The 22,086-nt window shown below is 43.9% G+C and overlaps 1 protein-coding gene across 1 annotated transcript in view; it reads left to right on the forward strand.

Moving 5' to 3' along the window:
- The window catches only part of VPS37D (VPS37D subunit of ESCRT-I), a 32,193-nt gene extending 14,032 nt beyond the window's left edge, over nt 1–18,161 (forward strand). Inside the window, exons 3-4 of the mRNA XM_044288129.1 lie at nt 8,810–8,892; nt 18,081–18,161. Of these exons, the coding sequence (XP_044144064.1) occupies nt 8,810–8,892; nt 18,081–18,092 (95 nt within the window). The 3' untranslated portion in view covers nt 18,093–18,161. The remainder of the gene's footprint in view (nt 1–8,809; nt 8,893–18,080) is intronic.
- Nucleotides 18,162–22,086: the final 3,925 nt, after the last annotated feature.

A 22,086-nucleotide genomic window follows, 5' to 3' on the forward strand; every position in this document is an offset into this window, starting at 1 on the left:
TGGTTGTTGGGGACAACAGCCAACACTTGCTTGGTGAGGATGTACCATCTGCTGCGCCTGCATATTACTGGTAGTGTAAGTCCCTATCACTATGGATTATGGCTGTGTGTACAATGCTTAGGCTACCGAGTGATGGCTAACCTCCGGAACGCCAGCTGTGGTGAAACTACAACTCCCATTCATTTTTATGGAGTTCTGAGAACAGCCAAGCAAGTGTACATCTTGGGAATCGTAGTTTTACCACAGCTGGCGTGCTGGAGGTTAGCCGTCACAAGGTAGGGTATGTTCACACATCAGGATTAAATCTGACATGTACAGTATTTTACAAGAGGATTCACTGGAGAAATCCAAGGCTAAGGCTACGTTCACATCTCTGGCAGGTAGCTCCAGTAGTCCGTTCCGGTAGAGGAGTTACCGTATCCGGCATAGTTGATACCGCCACACACTGCCGGATCATTATTGACTATAATGGGATCTAGTGGGTTTCCAGCATAAATGTCAGCATTCTGCTGGACAAATACATCTGTAAGCAGCGGTATATGTCCAGCAGAATGCCAGTATTTATGCTGGAAAACCACCAGATCCCTGTCTGATCCCATTATAGTCAATGGGGATCCGGTGGTGCCCGGCAGTGTGCGACAGGACAGGATACGGTAACTCTGGAAGTCTGTTCCTCTGCCCGAATAGAGTACCAGAGTTATGTGCTGCAAATGAGAACCTGCCATAACACATGGATTTCTGCCCATGGTGTGCCGCAGATCCACAAAAGAATAAGACCTGTTGCCATTCATTGGCCTTTCTGTATGTCATCGATGAAAACAGGGAGCATGCTCATTCTTCCGCTGATTGTTTTTTCTGCAAAAATCCACGCAGAGGTTTTCCGCACTATGTCAGCAGGGTATAAAATACTCTTCACTTGCATTGTGGAATGTTAGCAGGTTTGATGAGGATTTGGATGCAGAATCCACACCTAAATCTTCATCAAATTCTGGACATTTGAAGATACCCGAACAGCTTCCTCAGTGTATCTGATATAGCAAGGATGTCAGTATGCAGGCATATCCTGATTCTAAGTGCATGGCACCCTGCACCATATTGGCAGGGCTTCATGGCGCCTTGGCTGTGTGGTGTGAAATGGCAATGTTGCATCCCACAAAAAAGTGCGACCTTATGAGGTGTGAATAGATGAAGCTGATTGCGTCTTTAATGTGCCACCTGCCGTCCAGAGAAGACATTAGAGATTATGTCTTTCAGGTGGTTTTCAGAAACTTCATGACTTTAAAAACGACCTACCTCATATAATGGATCATGGCTGGAAGTTGCCCTTTAGCCTTAAATCACAGGTTATCATTAAGGCAGCCACTTTGTCAACTTTCTCTACATGAGGCATTCATCTTCATTGTCAGAGAGCAGATGAACAAAACAACTTGCCTACATTTTTGGGTGTAATGCCATGTAAATACACATTCCCCTCTCTAACGGATTAGTGAGTTTAGACCCACTGTGCCAACTAACTGGTTTCACTTTGGACTGTCGTTCCCCTGGTATTCACCCTTTAACCCTTGTACAAAGATCTGGAGTTCACTGCAGGGTAGCAACCAGGCCACTACCTCATGGGATAGTCCCAGTATAGTTGGCAGCTGACCCACTGAGCAACGAAAGCTCAAGATGCAGAAAATGCACCAAAACCGCAGGATCAGTCTGAACAGTCACTTAGACAAATATGGAAACCTGGCGAGGCCGGAAAATGAAAGCCATAAATCGCCTGATGCATCATTTTAAAATATGTTTCACGCCAAGTCTCACCTATCACGCACTGGCGTACCTTACTCCAGCCTTCCAGGATCTTCACCCCAATCTCATCATCCATGGTGATACACTCCCACTTCTTAAAAAGTGTGGACACTTGGGCTTTTTCAGGCATTTTCACGAAAAGCCCTATACAACCTAGAGAGAGAAACTGATTGGGGAGAGTAACCAAGGACCTCGTCAAAGGAATTCGTAGTCGCCTCCCTTGACAGATTACGTAGTCTATGCGAACAGAAACCCACAATCTGCATTATATGCAGGAAATGGGAATCCGATAGGGTGTATTTTTCCTTCAGTTCTTTTGGGGTCAGCCAGCGCCTTTCCCCTTGGTGCATCAGATGTTCCGCCCTAGTCAAAACTCTAGATACCCACAGCTCAGAGGGGTCTCAAACTAATTCCTGATGGAAATTCTGGATGACCCCATAGCGGCATCAATTTAGAGATTGCATGGGGCAAACCTGCTGTCTTCCTGATCGCCTTCCAGGCTGCTATCGTATCTCTCAATAAAAGCGAGGATTTAATATCCCCAGGTTAGAATGAAGGCACGATACCAAGTTCCAGGGAGCTACCAGATTTCCATACCATACGTTAACATTGGTGTTGAACATTATGTCCATGGATCTTACATACCGTACTTGGTTCCAATTGTAAGAATCTTTTTTCCATTATTTGATAAAGATGCAGTTTGTTGCATTTTTATTCATTAATTGACAGCAGTGTACGCAAGTAATATTTGGAACAGTAGGAACGAATATCCAAATGGCTGATTGTTCCTTTTCCTCAACATTTCTTTGCTTGCATTACCCACTACCAATGAGCAACCCAATAAAAAAATTCCAACAGTGGATGGTCCAGGGGAAGATCTTCTTGGCTGTGGAAAGCATACACATGAATTTTGAGAGCATCTAGGAAAATTCCTTAAAGGGCTTTTCCGGGTTCAGAGGTGAACCCGGACATATCGCCTTGTTCACCCCTCTGAGATGAGCATTTATTTATTTTTTGTTTACAAACTTACAATGCTAGGCGGAGGCTTCTGCCTAGCAGTGTACCTGGTGACATCACCAGCAGCAATGGGAGGGCTTTAGTGCTGCCCTAGGCTAAGCCTCCACCTAGCAGAGACCAGGTACGTCATCGCATCTGCTGAAAAAGCCCTTGCCCCGTGCGAGCATCGGAACATGAAATGCCCATGTCAGAGGGGTTGCCTGGGTGAAGTGGGGTATATGCCCAGGGTCTGTGTATTCCCATTGCTAACACATGGCACACATTGCCTGGATAAAATTAGAGCACTGTGCACTGTATAACTTCTACTATCATTCCATTTTGATTGTAAGCATTTCCAGACAAGGCCCCTCTTCTTTTCTGTTTATTTCTTTTTATTACTTGTCATGATACTTCCCAAAGTACTGTAAAGCGCTGCAGAATTTATTTGTGCTATACGACCATACACGAGATAACTGTTGGCCGAATCTCCCATTCCCCCAGAACGCATGTACGCTGTGCTGGGCCTGCATGCATGAGTTGCGAATAGGAGCAAGTAGAACATTTCAGCCACACACCCCTGGCAGGGGGAGTTGGGAAGCCCCCATGTAAACTGGACGGTCAGCAGAATTCTTCTGGTTCAGCCAACATACATCTAATGTGTCTGGGCAGCGTTATTTTCTGAATTCTTCTGATTGGACACATCCTATTGACATGATGAAATGGTAATATCCAGTTGTCAATTTGTTTATAAATGGCACATGCAGAATTGTATGGGGCTAGTGCACCCATATAATGATGGCCTTCACTGTAATAAGTTGCTCTTCCATAAAATAATTTTTCATAGACCCTACACAGGAAACTGCATTTCTTATACCAGTCTTAAGGGGGGTTATCCGACACTAACAAATGCTCCCCCATATGCCCGGGCCCCTCGGATTCTACTTACCTGGCTCCCGCTCTGCGCCGCTCCTCGTCCCCACACTGCTGCATCTCCTTATGCGCGGATGAAAACATCCAGTGTCGGGGGGGGGGGGGGGGGGGGAAGGGGGGAGCAGCTAATGGCAGGCGGTGACGGGAACGAGCCTCCCTAGTATCGCGGGTGATGCCCCCCCGACATCCGCGCACGGGGAGAAGCAGCAGCGGCGGTGGTGTGGGGACCAGGAGAGATGCGGGGAGCCAGGTAAGTAGAATCAGTGTGAGGGGCCCGGCATGTGGGGGAACATTTGTTAGTGACGGATAACCCCTTTAATAGCAAAACACTGGCTTACCGATGCACCAGACTTATTAAAGGGATTGTCTCACTTCAGTAAATAGCATTTATCATGTGGATAGTTAATACAAGGCACTTACTAATCTATATTGCCTCCTTTGCTGGCTTGAGTCATTTTTCCATCACATTATACACTGCTCGTATTCAAGGGTTATGACCACCCTGTAATCCAGCAGCGGTGGTCGTGCTTGCACACTGTAGGAAAAAGCACCAGCCTCTTATTTGTGGTGTAAAACGTACCACACGTTAAAGGAGTCTGGCTGCAGTCAGTGGCCCATCTGCTTCCGCACACTCCCTGCCCACTTTTTGTAATTTTCTTTGAAAAATTAGCAAATTTAGGCTCAAAAAGGCACTTGCGCCAAAATTGGTGACCTTTGTATGCCTGAAAAATGGATGAAGTATTCCCTCATTGGATTTCACATCTGTATGTGCTTAAAAATCTCATTCGTTGGAGTTTATCACTCCAGTTGCATTACAGGCATCCACTCTTCTAAGTAGACTATCAGGGGATTGTGGAGCGTGGCCTTTGTGGTACACATCTAATCGGGAACCAGAACATGAGGTCGGTTACTGGTGTTGGGCGAGGCCTGTTACTTGCAGTCTGGGTTCCCATTCATTCTAAAAGTAATGAATGAAACTGATGTTGTAGGCCAGGGCCAGTTGATCATTTCTTTATGGAGCGTGGTTTGTGACAGGAACATTGCTAAATGTAATAATATGCGCCAATTTTGGGGAAATAAGTGCCCCGATCTAAAAAAAGAAATAACCTAAAACCATGTCTTATTCGCCACTGAACTTGACTGTTGGCACAGTGCGTGCCCAATGGTGAGTTATGATTCCTCCTTCCACAGAACACATTTCCACATCTCCAAAGTAAAATCAAAACTTTTGTGTAAACTTTACTACTAAGGGAAAGTAAGAACTGTGAGACCTGGAATTTTTTAAAGTATATATAGTGCTAATTTTCTGGTGTTAAAAAGTTGCAGAACCCGATTTTGCAAATTTTCAAATGGCATTGCACCATCTTTTATTTTTTTTTTTTTTATGCTGCCCTCGCCAGGTTTCAAAAAAGGGTGTGGGCAGGGGGCCATTTATCATTATTATCTGAGCTGCTGTAGATTTCTTTGTGGCGCACAAACTGCCGGAGGAGGCATTTCATTTAGGCCTATTGCACACGACCGTATGGCTTTTTCAGTGTTTTGCGGTCCGTTTTTCATGGATCCGTTGTTCCGTTTTTGTTTCCGTTTCTGTTCCGTTTTTCTGTTCCGTTTTTCCCTATGGCATATACAGTATACAGTAATTACATAGATAAAATTGGGCTGGGCATAACATTTTCAATAGATGGTTCAGGAAAAAACGGAACGGAAACGGAAGACATACGGATGCATTTCCGTATGTGTTCCGTTTTTTTTGCGGATCCATTGACTTGAATGGAGCCACGGACTGTGATTTGCGGGCAATAATAGGACATGTTCTATGTTAAAACGGAACGGAAAAACGGAAACGGAATGCATACGGAGTACATTCCGTTTTTTTTGCGGAACCATTGAAATGAATGGTACCGTATACGGAACGCAAAAAACGGCCAGTAAACGAGAAAAAAAAACGGCCGTGTGCAATAGGCCTAAGGATGCATTCACACGACCGTATGTATTTGACAGTCTGCAAAAAATATAGAGGACGTCCATGTGGGGTCCGTGTTGCGTTTTTTTTTTTTTTTGCGGACCCATTGTCACAATATCTATTCTTGTCTGCAAATTCCGTTATGCGTTCCGCCATTCTATGGCGGAACGCATAACGGAATGTCTTTAGAGGCATTCAGTTATTCATTTCATCATAATAGAAGTCTGTGGGCTACATAACGGAACTGTCCTGTTTCCGTTATGCAGGGGAGTTCTCTCCTGCATAACGGAAACGGGATGGATCCCTTATGCAGCCCATAGACTTCTATTATGACGGAATGAATAACGGAATGCCTCTAAAGACATTCCGTTATGCGTTCCGTCATAGAATTGCGTTATGGTCCGTGGTAACGGAAACCATAACACAATTCAACTTTTACCACCAAACGAAGTGTGAACGAATTTCATAAGCGGAAATTCGCTCCTCTCTAGTAGAGATGCATGGGACAAGATCAGTTTTTATGACCCGAACTCAATTGCTGTTGAAGCTGTCATGGTGGAGTGGGGCCTCATTCCAGATTTTGCTGTGGGGCCCCATGTTATAACACTGGATTAGAATATACAATAGAGTGATTGGTTGGTGTGGTGTTTATTAGGCTGTAGTTGGACAGGAAACTACATGAAATGTAAGAAAGAAGAGTAAAAAAATTACATAAAAGCAGTTCAACGATAGTGTATGAATAGTGTAGCCGCAAAGCTATCATACAGTTTATTGGTGTTCGAAGAGAACGGGGAAGATTTAGCAAAACTGGTGTAAAGTAGAACTGGCTTAGTTGCCCATAGCAACCAATCAGATTCCACCTTTCATTTCCTAAAGGAGCTCTCAAAAATGAAACGTGGAATCTGATTGGTTGCTATGGGCAACTAAGCCAGTTTTCTATCTCCCCAATTGGCTCATGTATTTTAAAGGGGTTATCCCATGACTAATGTAAAAAAATGAAGATCAGACATTATATAGTACATGGCAATCTCTTTCTAACAAAGCTAGAACCAGCCCTGTACCTCACATGGATCCAGAAATCTCCCCATTCATTGCTCTGCTAGATTTATATCAAGCTGACAGCTCAAGGGGAGTGTCTTTTCTGCTGCAGCTAAGGGGGCGTGTCTCAGCTCTCCCTATCACAGCTCAGGAGGCAGTTGAAGGATATAACTGAGCATGTGCGACCTTCTCAGTGAGCAGGACGAAGAAATAAAAAAACAATCAGCAGGTGGCGCTATACAGATACATTTTATTGAATAGCTCAGTGGCTATACAATTTTTTTTAATTACATGCAATAACACAAGTATTTAGATCCAGGTGCTGGTTTAAAAACGGCTGAATATTTTTCGTGGGACAACCCCTTTAAGGGTTTTTCGAGAGATTAATATTGATGTACTCAGGATAGGTCATCAGATTGGTGAGGGTACGACTTCCTTTTTGAAAAGGCCATGGTGCTCGGCTGCATCTTCTTAGTATACCAAGCACAGCGCCGCACATTGTATAGTATGTGTTCTTGGTATTGCGTCCCAATCCTATTCATTTGAATGGAACTGAGCAGCAAAAAGGACATGCTGACCAATATTTGTGACGTTAGAGGCCAGAGTGCCTGCCTGAGCGCCGCAGCCCCTTACAACAGCTGATCAGCAGGGGTGTAGGGAATCGGACCCCCCTATCTGATATTGATGACCTATCCTGAGGATAGATCATCAATATTTAACTCCTGGAAACCTATTTCATTTTAGTTGTATTAGTTTAGTGTAGGCCTGTAGAAGAGAAGCAATGAGCATTTTTATTTAATCGTAATTGGATACATTCACTTTTATTTATTTTTTACGTTACTGTGTTCACTGTCCACATTTGTTTGCCACAAGGATTTTTCAGGATGTGGCACCCTTATGTGTTTCCACGTCTAGGGGGGGGGGGGGGGGGGGGGGGATGTGTCTGGTCATCAGTTTCCTCATCACCCCTGCAATCCCTTGGCTTCACCCTATGGGGGTCTGGACCAACACTGAGCTTCTTGGTGTACACTTGTGGTGGTAGCCCTGGTAGAAGCAGGAAGACTTGGCTCTTCCTCAGCTTCATCAAAGTAAGGCCACCTTTCCCCGACCCTTGCAGGGCCCTCTCGCTCAGAGGGACAGGGATTGGAGAGGGCTTGCAGTAGACCGCTTCCTTATGCACCTTTTTGTGTGGCACGAATAATTCTTGATCTCTGGCTTTCAATAAAAAAAAGTGGAAATACAATAGTCATCTGCCATGAGACTCTCCACTCTCTGACTACTTTGCTGACCCTGTATACGTTTAGACAGCTGTAAAGTAAGGTCAGGTTCACATTGCGCTTTAGCTTTGCATTCTTCTGATGCTTCAGAAGAACAGAAAAAAAAAACTAAAAAACCAGATCCCTTATTTAGAGCATCACTTGTGATCAGTTTGTGTCATTTCCATCAGAGACCATTTGTTTTTGACATAAGAAAAAGTCCTGCTAAAAATACTTTATCTCCTGTCAAAAATAGGTGGCACAAACTGATCATAACTGATGCTCAAAATAACAGATGTTTTTATTTTTCTGTTCTGATGGCTCAAAAGAATGGAAAGTTAAAGGCTGATGTGAACCCGAGCTAAGCAGCAGAAAACCGGAAGAGAAAGAGTTCATTCAGATGCGTTAGTTACAAATCATCAATTTTATTTTAAAAAGATTGCATGCGGACCACGTCCATGTCTTTCATGTCTGGAATGGGTGAGTCTTGTGGGAAAATCGGACCTAAATGGTGCATGCTCCCAAAATTGCAAATTCAATTACCCAATTGACTATAATGGGTCAGTGTTCAGTACTAGTCTGAATGAGCCCTACACCTCCAGTGGTTGCTCCAGTAGCTACTGAGAAAATTGGAACAGTTCTAAATGTATGAATTTATTTTCATATAAATAGACAAGTAAAATGAAACAAAAGCTTCTGATTAAATTAAATTTCAAAGTTGTTACATGATGAAAGTAAATTTATTGGATGTCTCGCAACGCATATTAACATAAGTACTGTGGCTAGGTATGGGTTGTTACAATGAAACTAATCACATTTTTGTCTTTTGTAGAGTGCCTCTTGCAGGAATGTAATCCACATGTTGCACTCAGCCACCTGCAGGAGGAGCTGCAGAGCACCGAGGCAGAATGTGAGGTCAGTGTGTGTTGGTGATTCCTACATGTCACCTGCAAATTGGCCAAAAGCAGATCTCTGTTGTTAAACTTAAAGGGGTTGTCCAAGTTTTTTTTTGAGTGACAGCTTACCCTCAGGTTAGGTTGTCACAAGCTGATCGGTCAGAATCCGACACCCAGCACCCTCACCAATCGGCTGGTCTGTGTAGCTCTGCTGGACCTACACAGCACCAGCAACATTGAAGTAAATGGAAGCAGCGATGTAGTAGCGATCTCCCGCTGCTACATTGTTGAGTGTTCTGTGTAGTTTCAGCACTGACTTCTGTCGATGGTGCTACACCGACCAGGGGAATGTGAGGTGTCGGACAGCCGGCAATCAGCTAGTCATGGCCTATGCTGAGGATAGGCCATCACTTAAAAAACCTTGGACAAGCCCTTTAATTTACCAGGATGATGCCGGGCAGAAGGAAGGCCCATGTACAATAGAAAATGCACATGTCCTGCAGAATACAAGGGATCAACCATGCAGGAAGATAATAATGTGATTTTACTGTATATTGGGTCACATGGCAGTGCCATGCCCACATAACCTCCATGCGGAGCTTTCCGATAAGAGTGTTGGCTCCTATACACTTCAGCCAAAATTTTTACACTATGTTAGGCCCTACTATATATACTATATATTTCTGAATACTAAATCAATCTATCGAGAATTATATAGGACTATTATACTTGTATCTACCACTTTTTAGCAGTTTTCTCCTTTGCGTGTTGCATCTATTCTCAGTTGTCCCTGAGCTGGAGGGTATAGACTGGCCATTCATTTTGTCTCTCCATAGAGTACACACAGAGAGTTTGGATTCTTAACACTGACTCATTCAGAAGCACCATATAGGAAATTATAAAGAATTACTTGGCAGTATAGATGTGAATAAAGCACTTGGGTGAGATAGAAAACTTACTATTAAGTGCTGCATCATGTCTTTCCCATCAGGTCTCTCTACCCCCACCCTCCATAGACTTCTATAGAATGATGTTATCAGATCCTTCAGTGAGTAGGCAGCCTGTCTTGGTCTCGCTAGACAGATTTCTCATACATTTCAGAGAGTGTTAGTTTTGAAAAGGAAGGGGATAGTTGATAAAACTCTAGAACAAGACATTTTTGTTACAAACTTTATGTTCGCCTATACTATTGATTTATGCAAAGTTGTCTGAAAGTACATTGATCATTTAAAATATAAATTAAGTATTACTGCAATTATTCTACTACTGTATAATGTGTGAGGACTGACAATAAAGATTTTTCTTACTCAACTTGTTAGTTTTCAATTAAATAAATGATGAACCGATCCTTGGCCTGAACAACCACATCTAACTCGATCTTTTTTTTCTCTTGTTTTAATCTTTTCACCCTCTTGGTTCCTTTCCCACGTACTCATTCTCTTTCCCCCTGTGTTTATGTCATTGTTTCTCACACCATTGCGCTCCAATCTTTGCTGGCTGAATTGAATCCATTTCACTGTCATGTTCTTACCTTGCCTTTATTTTTTTTTACATCTGTGACATCTCACAACCTCAACACTAGGCCCTCTCTCAGCTGTTCCTGGAGGGCTCCCTCCCTCTCCTTGTTTTCCTGGATTCTTACCATTTGCTACGGGCTCAATGTCACATCCGCAGGATCCAGAATGAGAAGCTGCTCGAGCTTCTGGGAGAGACTCTTGAACAGGACACATCTCCCCAAAACCAAGAACTGCCTCCCGACCGGGAGTTGCCCCCTCAACAACCCACCAAACTACCCTCTGACCAGAACCTGGCCCCAAAGCTTCAGGAACTTCCCCCACAATCCAGAAAACTGCCCCCTAAGCAGGCCTTGCCTGTCCCTCAATCCACCAAAATGCCCCCAAACCGGGATCCTCAAATGAAGCCTCACGATGTGGCACCCGGGGGTAAACAGCCCTCTCGACCTCGAGAACTGCCCATCCAAACCAGCAAAATGCCCCCTGAAAGGAAACTGCCTTCCAACCCCAAGGAGAAACCCCACAATCCCAGAGATCAAACCCCTCAGGCCAGTGCTCAACCAATCCCATCCCCTGCTGCTCCTTCACAGATGCCCCCTGCTGTATTCCGCCTGCCTCCTCTGCCATGTGGGATGGCGCCTGCATTGTTGATCCCGGCAGAGGTGCTTTCTCCTTTTCAGGGTCCGTCTGCCCAGTCCCCAGGATGTGTCCCACCTCTGGGGCGCAACAACGGTCAACAACAGCCACCACGGGCTCCTCTGCGATTCATTGCTCGTATCTACTTCCTGAGCACTCGGCACCTAAGGGTGCTGTCCAGAGCCCAGCGGCAGCAGCAGCAGCAACACCCTCCGAAGCGATAAGTGAGGAGCTGCAGGTGGACAAGGGAGCGGGGCAATTTATGGGACGGGGGACAGGGTAGTTGTCTGTGAGTCTGCGTATGACTGTGTGGGTCTTTATGCAGACATTGTTTCTTTGTCGAGGCAGGATGTCTGGTTCTTTTCAATCTGTGAATGGAGTGTGTATGCGTAGGCTGGTTCCAAGTGAGCTTCTTGGGTGACTGAAATAAATGGGGGCCGCGTGCGTGCGTCTGCTATGTGAATGCAATGTGTACTCAGTACTTCCCCTTCCGGTCGTTTACTACCCATTAATAAATGCGGTGCGGTGGCGCATAGTCACTGTGTATGCCCTGCCTGCCTGTGGCCTAGGAATGGACGTGCAAGGGTTAAGCAGCATGTGTGCCGTCTGCATTAAGAGAAGGTGCTGCATACACGTGCATATGTTGTACAGTGGGATAAAGCGTGGCTGTTGTATGTGGATACATATTACATTGGTTCTCATTTATTCAAGTGGCTAATGGTGGCTGTTTCTATAAAAGTGGCCCTAACATATAGAGAGCTTGAGGGCCACACAAATGAATTTCTAGATTTGGATTATTTCGGTTATTCACAAATAGACTGAAAGTTATCGTGCATCCTTATCAAGTGCCCTCTCTCTGTATGGTTTCCTGCGGAGAAAGTAATCAAGAAGCGTGGCACATTTGTGTCTAAACATGACTGAGTCTCCACCTGGTGGCTAATTTAGGTCACTGCAGATCCTAAAACAGTAGTAAGCTCAAGATTATGCTGTAAGAATGCTTTATAATGTGATTCTTTTTACAGCAGGTTTCTGAAATTATATTGCATAATAGTTGCAAAAAAAAAAAAATACTGTATTTTTTACTTATTTATGTTTATAATTGTCAGTGATATTGTGGTTTGTTGCACCTTTTTTATGCATAATGTCTACCCTAGCTGTGTCTATCGAACATGGTGGTGCAATACCAGGTGTTCTTTAGTTATACAGAAGTCCATTTTTTCAGATGCTTCTTGTAGGTCACGAGTTTGCATATTCTTCATTTAATTTACTTGGGGAGAAGACCAGGTGTTAACATCAGTATTAGTTTGAAACTAATACCACCCAAATCTTACATTTTACTATCTTTTGCCTGAGATGAACCAAGCTCCACTGAGAGTTTCCAATGATTGACTGGTGCAGGTACCACCTGCTGATTCTAATAATTATTCCATTGGAGGGGTGGGGGGAGGGGCATTGGCGACATTGGTGTTAGTCTGCAAAACGTCCCATTTTACTAGACGAAGGACCGGATGGATTATTATACCATTGGACCAAAGATAAGCAACGTCTATATTTTATTTTTCTTTTGTTAGAAAAAAAAGCATTGTTCATAATCACAATAAATGGTTACATTTTGTGCACTGAAAACATATCAACCAATGTGAGTGATGAGTTAATTTAATAGTGCAATTCTCGATAGATTGATTTAGTATTCAGAAATATGCTGGGATCATAAAGACCTTTAATTACTATTAGCAACTTTTTATATTAAATGCTATTTCCTCTCCTGTTCTTTCTTGTTGATGCTATTCATTTAAGAGTTCTAAGTTACCTATGAGTTATGGATTTAAAGGGATATTCTGATTTCAGCAAATAATTATTATTTTTTGTACAATAGTTTTTTTCCAATATGCTTTCTCTATCAATTCCTCGTGGCTTTCAAGATCTTGCAGTTATTCCATAGGACCTCCCTGTTTACATAAAAGGGGATACAAATCTGTCCTCTTGCATGTGATCAGTTACAGGCCAGGAGCGGAGGTGAAGCCTCATGGGCCCTGCTGCAAAAGTAGATCTTTTCGCGCAAAGTCTCTATTTTATTTGTAACCTTCAGATGCATCTCTGCAAATGTTCCTTGTATTCATGGTGGGCTAGGGCAGTAAAGGGGTATTCCCATCTGAAACATTGATAGCATATTGCTAGTATATGCCATCAATTTTAGATAAGTATGGGTCCTACCTCTGAAACCCCACACCTATCCCCAGAAGGGGCCCACGGAAGTAAAAAGTCTGTGCATGTGTGGGACCCTCTCCATTCATTGCTATGGGACTTCAGAAAACAGTCAGGCAGGAGATGGGAAAGGGTCCCAGAGGTGGTACAGTAAATTGGCCAATGTCAATATCCATGGTGGCCCTGGGCAGTTAAAGAGTTAATGTTACGATACCTGTCGCTCTGAGACAGTGAGGGGGTTTAATTCCAGGATCCCTGGTTGTCTTGGACAGTGAAGGGGGGTAAATGTAAGGTGGTCTGGGGCAGTGAAAGGGGATAATAACAGTATACCTGGTGGTCTACAGCAATGAGGGTGTAATTCCACTATTGCTTGTGGTTTAGGGCAATAAATGGGTTAATGTTATGATCCTTGTCGGTCAAGACAGTGAAAGGGCTAATGTCGGGATCCCTGGTGAAGGGTTAATGCTGCATACCTGGATCCAGTGGTTACGGACCTCTCCATGCTCCTGTTGACCTGCTTGTAACTTCCCATTTCCTGAATCACTGAATCGAGAATCTGCCTTAGAGGCCTGGTCACAATTGTAACCACTGTGACCCCTATAGTTACGCCACTAAATCTACTGTAAGGGGCCGTCCACATGGCGGGTGGTCCCTTCTCGGCATGGCCTGCTTTCAGGTGCTGCTCCCCGATACTCAGCGCTGCCTTCCATTGAAACGAACGAGAGGCAGACACCAGGCAGCCGCCGGCGAAATGTCAGCACGTTTGTCCATGCCAAAGTTCCACAGCGAAAGGCGCCGTGTGAACATACCCTAACAGTTCTTTGTCCATCAGTTCTCCAGGACAGATTGGTATCTACTAGAAGTAAACAATAAAGGTTCCCACTGAATCACAGCAAGCAGAGATCTTGAAACGCATTAAGTCTTGATACAGAAAGTATATTGGAAAATTGTAAAACTTTAAGAACCTTTTATTTACGGAAACAGTGACAACCCCTTAAATGAATTGTCTGTTAGGCCGGATCCAGACTTCTGCAACACATGGGTGATCTTTAATGTGCAGTCAGGTCTGTGGTCTCCAAGTCCGTGTTCCATGAGACATGGACCAAAGTAGTGCATGCCCTGAGTGTCTCCGCACGGACCGCGGTGTAAGTAGCACCATTTACTTCTGTGGGCCCTTGTGCTGTTCGTGTTCAGCACGTGGATGTAAATTACATTTGTGTGAATTAGGCCTAAGTACACTGCATTTTTTAATTGTTTATATGCTCTTTTTTTTTTTGATTATTAGTTTTCATTTTTAAGATGTTTCCTCAAAACAGCATATTATATTTATGCCATTTTGTGCTTTGTATAGGGCATCTTTTACCAGACATTCTTAAAGGGGTTTTCTGAGACTTTAGAACTGATGACCTATGTTCTGGATAGGTCCTCAGTATCTGATCGGTGGGGGTCCGACACCCAGGACCCCCGGCGATCAGCTGTTTGAAGAGGCAGTGGCGCTCACAGTTTTGTGTCCAGTTACAAAACGGAATGCTGCCAGAACTGAAGACATCCTGATGCATCCTGAACGAGGATCTATTTCCATTCAGAATGCATGAGGATTAAAATGAAACTTTTTTTTTTATGGTATTGAGATCCTCTGCCGGATCTTAATACTGGAAAACAAAACGCAAGTGTGAAAGTAGCCTTACATGTGGATGTATGTAGAATACACTTAGGATACAGTTTTAGAAGCCCAAATCAGGAGTGGATTCTAAAAGGATAGAAACTGTAAAGGGCAGATACAGTATCTCACAAGGGAGTACACCCCCTCACATTTTTGTAAATATTTTATTATATCTTTTCATGGGACAACATTGAAGATGTGACATTTTGATACAATGTAAAGTAGTCAGTGTACAGCTTGTATAACAGTGTACATTAGGTGTGCCCTCAAAATAACTCAACACACAGCTATTAATGTCTAAACCACTGGCAGCAAAAGTGAGTGCACCCCTAAGTGAAAATGGCCAAATTATGCCCAAAGTGTCAATATTTTGTTTGGCCACCAATTTTTTCCAGCACTGTCTTAACTCTCCTGGGCATGGAGTTCACTAGAGCTTCACAGTTTGCCACTGGGACCCTCTTCCACTCCTCCATGACAACATTACGAAGCTAGTGGATGTTAGAGACCTTGCAGTCCTCCACCTTCTGTTTGAGGATGCCCCACAGATGCTCAATGGGGTTTACGTCTGGAGACATGCTTGGCCAGTCCAGCACTGTTACATTCAGTTTCTTTAGCAAGGCAGTGGTGGTTGGGGTCTTTATCATGCTGGAATACTTTCCTGCGGCCCAGTTTCCGAGAGGGGGGAGCATGCTCTGTTTCACTATGTCACAGTACATGTTGGCATTTACGGTTCCCTTCAATGAACTCTAGCTTCCCACAGCCAGCAGCACTCATTCAGCCCCAAACCATGACACTCCCACCACCATGCTGTAGACAAGACACACTTGTCTTTGTACTCCTCCCCTGGTTGCACACACGCTGACACCATCTCAACCGAACAATTTTATCTTGGTCCCATTAGTCTTGTTAAACCGCTGTATGGTCTTGGTCACCGTGCTGCAGCTCAGTTTCAGGGTGTTGGCAATCTTCTTATAGCCTTTTTTTTTTTTTTCAGATCCTCAGAGAATTCTTTGCCATGAGGTTCCATCTTGAACGTCCACTGACCAGTATGAGAGAATTTAAGAGAGATAACACCAAATTTAACACACTTGCTCCCCATTCACACCTAAGATCTTGTAACATTAACGAGTCCTCAGGAGGGAAAATGGCTAATTGGGCACAATTTGGTCATTTTTACTTAGGGGTAAACTCACTTTTGTTACCAGCGGTTTAGACATTGTCTGTGTGTTGAGTTATTTTAAGGGCACACCAAATTTACACTGTTTTATACAAGCTGTACACTGACTACTTTACACTGTATCAAAGTGTCAGATCTTTAGTGTTGTTCCATGAAAAGATATAATAAAATATTTACAAAAATGTGGTGTACTCACTTTTGTGAGATACTTTTACAACTTCTCTTTTTTTGAATTCACTTCTGGTATTGGCTTCCAAAACTGCATAAGGAAACCTGACCTTGTGGCTGTAACCTAAGGCCTCCAATCTGATTTCTTATTTCACGCACAGGCCAAGTCGTAGAAACACAAGCAGCCGGGCATGGCCATGGTGTGGATGGAAGTGCTTATGGCGCAGAACAGTCTGTAGAATGTGAGGTTGCAGTATCTCAGTAGATGAGATACCTTTGACAAAACCATCTCTCAACTCATGACATTCATAATAGGGGCACGCAATAGGGCACCATCATTTGAGGACAGCTGTGCTTGAAGAAGCCATGGACCAAGAGATAAGTTTGGTTGTAGAATGGCAACCATTAGCAGAGAATAGAGCTGCAAAGCTTAAATGTGGTGTCTCATTAATGTATGTATAAATTGTACTCTAGTTGTCAGTGACAGCTCAGTCGGAAGATTCATGTAAGCTGACATTTAAGATCTACTCATGACCACAGTTTATGGTTTTATATTTTCCTATGACAAATGTTTTCTACCAAAACCTTTTTTGATAATTTAACCATCTAGGATCTAAAAGAAGCAAACATTTAATCCTACAATGTGTGTATATAATATCATACTGAAAGGCAACGCCTCATAAATGGGTAATGATGGTGATAGACTTTAAAAGGGTTGTCCAGAAGTGGGTAGAGCATGCACCCAATTACCTCAGGCCTGAGGTATGAGATATGTAGGATGTGGATGCAAGCATTTGGCATTTGTTCAATGGCCCATAGGAAATCAGATAGGGGTTTTTCCACTTTATGACAAGTTGAACTATGCCTTTTGAAGGGTGGACTGTCTTTATATGAATCAACTGAGTCCGTAAGTATAAAACATTGAATGTAGAGATTTACTATTGGTGTCTTAAAGTGTCAGATACCTTAACAGTAGACCAGGCAGAAGATGTGCCAAATACACCTCTGTGGCTCACGCTGTGTGATAGATTGGGTGCATCTTTTCAGACACGGGCACTTTTCTGGTCCTCTTTGGCTTACTTTAGACCAGTGTTTTGGGCCACATTATGATGCAATTTTAAGACTCTTCCAAGCAATGCCCTCTTTTCTGGAAATGTTTAAAGGGGTTTTCCAGGTGGGGATCCAACTTCTGGCACCCCTGATGATCATCTGTTTCAAGACTCCGTTGCGCGGTTATGTGCTGTGGCCTCGTCCTAGGTCAGTGACGTCGCGATCATCGGTCACAGGTCATGGCCTGTTTGCAGCTCAGTCCCATTCAAGTGAATGGATCTGGGCTGCAATACCAAGCACAGTCGCTATACAATATACGGTGCTGTGCTCGGTTTGCTGTGAGGAGGCCGCAGGGCTCATCGGATTGGCACAGCCTCTTTAAACAGCTGATTGTGGGGGTGTCCCCTCTGATCAGACGTAGATGACCTATTCTGAGGATAGACTATCAATATTGAACTCCCGGGAAACTTATTAAAACACATCATAAATCTAGCAGAAGGCATATATGCCATTTGGTTTACACAAATTGACCCAGAATTTGGTGAATTTAGTTTAGTAAGTCTCCATTGTCTAACATTTGAAGCCATTTACTATATAGTTTATCTCCAGAGGATATTCTCTTTGACCTGTAGTCTAGTAGCCCAGTTTTCATACCTACAGACGCTGATAGCAATGGGCTGTTTTCAGGCATTTTTGTGTCTTTTCTAAAGAGTAAAATAATAGCAATGTACATTTGCCACATTCCATCAGTCAATATCATTTTATTCATTTTTATCTTTTTTTTTTGTAAATAGCTCTATAGGTAAATTCTGATGACAAGTTCCCTTTGATGGGATCAGAAAGGACTGCTCAGTCACCATGGTCCAAGATTCCAGACTTTTAATTAAAGGATCTGCTATTTTATTAAAAGTTTTACATCAGAGGTTACATAGCAGTGTTTTTATTTTTTACAATATATTGGTTAAAATGGTAGTCCTTTTCATATACCATACGAGGGACCCTCTTGTGACCTAACCCTATTAGTCAGAGTGAAGAGCCACTCTAGAGATGCTCCTGCCCTGTAGGACTCGATATGACCATGCATTATATGATCACCCATTCATATAATTGCTGCTTGTGCAATATATTTCTTCTGCAGAGCTCTTGTGTGACATTCCTTATCTTTCCCTTTTAGTTTTTGCAGCCAGACCCATGGTGCTCATCTCTTCACCAGGAGATATGTCTGTTGAGAAGGGGTTGTCCCAAATATTATGGCAAATCACTATGATCACTGTGAGATCCTTTGGCATTTTGCTTACATAGCGATGCTCATGCTCCCATTTATCTACTGTCCCGGGGAACTTCAGATAGTTCCATCAAAGTGAATAGCACTGTATGGCACGTCTTTGCACTCCAGTTCCTTCAATTTGAGGATCTGCGGGGGTTCTGAAGGACAAATCACCACTAGTCCTGTAAAGTGATGTGATTTCCTGCTGCAGCCCCACATATTAAAGGGGTTGTCCAAGATTGTAAACTCTACCAGCAGTGGTAAATGTGATAATATAATCAGAAGTAGTGATCACCACTTTTCTCCCCTGTCACTTCCAGCACTGCTCTCCGGTCTTGCAGCAATGACGTCATCTTCCTGGTTGCAGTGGTGATGTCATGTACACACGACGTCACCATGCAGCCAGTCACTGACCTTAGAATTACATGACTTCTGAGGCTAGGGATTGGCTGCAGTGATGACGTGGTGTGTACAGGACTTCACCTTTGCAGCCAGGAAACCGCCAGCAGGGAGGACTGGAGCACAATGCAGGAAGTAGCAGGACAGAAAAGGGGTAATTATCACCTCTTCTGTTATTTTAGCGCATTTACTCTTGCTGGAAAAGTTTTCATTGAGCTTGCACTATGCCATTAACGATATTTGTAAGTCTTAAATATTCATATGACAGTCACAAAATGATTCAGCTGTCTTGCAAATTCATTAGAACCACTTTATTCACTAAGGCTACTTTCACACTTGCGGCAGAGTGATCGGGCAAGCAGTTCCGTCGCTGGAACCATCTGGCAATCTGCATGCAAACGGAAAGCATTTGTAGACGGGTCCGTCTCTCCGTATGTCATCCGGAGAAACGGATCCGTTATATATTTTTTTCCCATTTTTAGGACAGATCCGGCATTGCGGTATTTTTAATGCCGGGTCCGGCACTAATACATTTCAATGTAAGTTAATGCCGGAACCGGCATCCTGCCAACTGATCCGGAATTTTGGATGGAGATGATACCGCAGCATGCTGCGGTATTTCCTCCGTCCAGAACGCCGTTCAGTGACTGAACTGAAGACATCCTGAACGGATTGCTCTCCATTCAGAATGCATGGGGATGAAACTGATCAGTTATTTTCCGGTATAGAGCCCCTGTGACGGAACTCAGTGCCGGAAAAGAAAAACGCTAGTGTGAAAGTACCCTAAGCCATGCTTAACATAACTGTTCTCCAACTTAATATGGATAAATGGGCTGATGCTTAAAGGAGTCTTCTGCTTTGGACAATTCCCTTTTATTAGAAAGTTCCCCATGTAATGATATGGTCACAGAAATTCCCACTGTTAACACCCTGCTGTCGCCTTTGAGGAACATGGCGGTTAGTGTTCAATTTCCTGGCACTGGCCGCAGTTCCTATTAAAATCAAAGGACTTGGGTCCTCCATAGCGACAGACACTCTTTGAAGCCCCTCTCTAATAAGTGAGGATTCTGACTCTTTGTACTCCAAATAGCATATAAGAAAAGAATTCCAAACTACGGTAGATCTCCACATTAAAGGGATTTTCTGAGAGTTTTTAAAGATGCTGGTTAGGTCATCAGTATCTGATCAGTGCTGGTCCGACACCTAGGACCCCCAACGTTCTGCTGTTTGAGAAGGCATTGTTGCTCACAGCACCGCTGCGGCCTTCTCCAGCTTTTCCTACGCCATGTGACCTCATGTTCATCGGTCACATGGCCTAAGTGCAGCTCGGTCCCATTGCAGTGAATGGAGCTGAGACGTAATACCAAGCACTGCCGCTATACAATGTACGGTGCCGTGCTTGGTGAGCGGAGAGAAGGCCGTGGCCCTTCTGGGAGTTTAATTTTGATGGCCTACCCTCAGGATAGGTCATCAATATCAGTGGAGGTGTGACTCCCGGAAGCCCTGACGATCAGCTGTTTCAAGCGGTTCGAGCAGAGCGCCTTGGCCGCTTCCTAGACTAGAGGCGTCATGCTGCCGTACCAATACCAAGCACTGCTGCCGTATAGTATACGTGCTGTGCAGCGGCCTCTTCAAGCAGCTGATCAGTGCTGGGAGTGGTACCTCCACCAATCAGATACTGATGACCTATCCTGGGGGTAGGCGATCAGTATTTAACTCCCAGAATACCCCTTTAAGGGACTTCAAATGAATGTGAGATACCATTACAGCACATTAGGAAAATAGATATAGAATTCTGTCATTCCATTTAGTTTGAGAAGAATGTCTATTTTATGCTTTTGTTACGTGTAATGATGCCTCCTATTTCTCTGGGCACAGCTGCCATAGTCCCCACTGGTATCCAGAGAGGATTAGCTCACTGGTTGAAAATCACTTCCACAGTAGCCTGCTTAAAAGGAGAATAATCAAGGCGAAATATAGCATATATTATATTAGATGAATTCATGTGCAGAGTTGTGTTAAAGGGGTTGTCCAAGATATCTAAGAATCCCCAAGTCCACCAAATTGCCATAAAATAAAAAATGATCTTATACGGACCCCTTTTCTCCAGCGCTGTTCTCTGATGGTGCTGGTTCAGTCCGATATACAGGCTACTGCTGAGAACAATGGTTGGCTACAGCAGCCATATGCCGTATAGCAGCTCATCACCATTGCAGTTTGTAAAACATTGGCTGGATGACCAGACCAGCGTCGCAGACCATGCCGCTGGAAAAACAGGTGAGTTTGTTATTGTAAGTTTTATTGGAGGGCTTGTCCAAGATTTCTGATCATCTTGGACAACCCTCTAAATTGGTGCCCATTAAGACAACTTAGTCCCTGTCCACAACATAGGGGATACATGTCTGATTGGCAAGGGTCTGACTTCTGGGGCCCCCTTTGTTCATGAGAACGGGGCTCAGTCTGAAGGGAGCAACAATCACGCATGACCGCTGCCACTTCTTTCAGCTCTGTGAGGAAGCCAATGATAGCGGAACACTCTCCCACAGAGCGGTAGACATGCACTTGTGTCTACTACACCATTCAAACGGGGAACACGGGACCCTCGTGGGTGACAGGGTCCACAGTGGTGGGAGCCCCGCAGATCACAGATTTTTCCCCTATCTTGTGGACAGGGATTAAAAGGGTTATCCAGGAAATGATAATGATGACCTATCCTTGGAATAGGTCATCATTATCACATTGTTGGGGGCCCGAGTCCTAGCACCCCTGCCGATCAACTATTCCAGGGAGCTGCGGAGCTCTGGTCAGTGCTGCGGACTTCCAGAAGCTCCCCAATCATCATGCATTGTAAAGCGACTGTCCTTAGTATTGCATTCAGGGGGGCTGAGCTGCAACTAGGCCATTTGACCTATGCACGGTGATGTCACATGGCCTCTCATAATAGCTGATCAGCAGGCTTCCGGGTGTTGGACCCCCACCAATCTGATATTGATGACCTATTCTGAGGATAGTACTACAAGAGAATTTAGACTAGAGCCTTCAGAATCACATCCATGAAGCAAACATAATTACACATGTTTGAGCAAATATGTGCGCTAAGAGCTTCCATTAAGTCATTTATAGTCAGTATTGTA

This window comes from Bufo gargarizans, chromosome 3 (genome assembly GCF_014858855.1).
Source record: "Bufo gargarizans isolate SCDJY-AF-19 chromosome 3, ASM1485885v1, whole genome shotgun sequence".
NCBI lineage: Eukaryota > Metazoa > Chordata > Amphibia > Anura > Bufonidae > Bufo > Bufo gargarizans.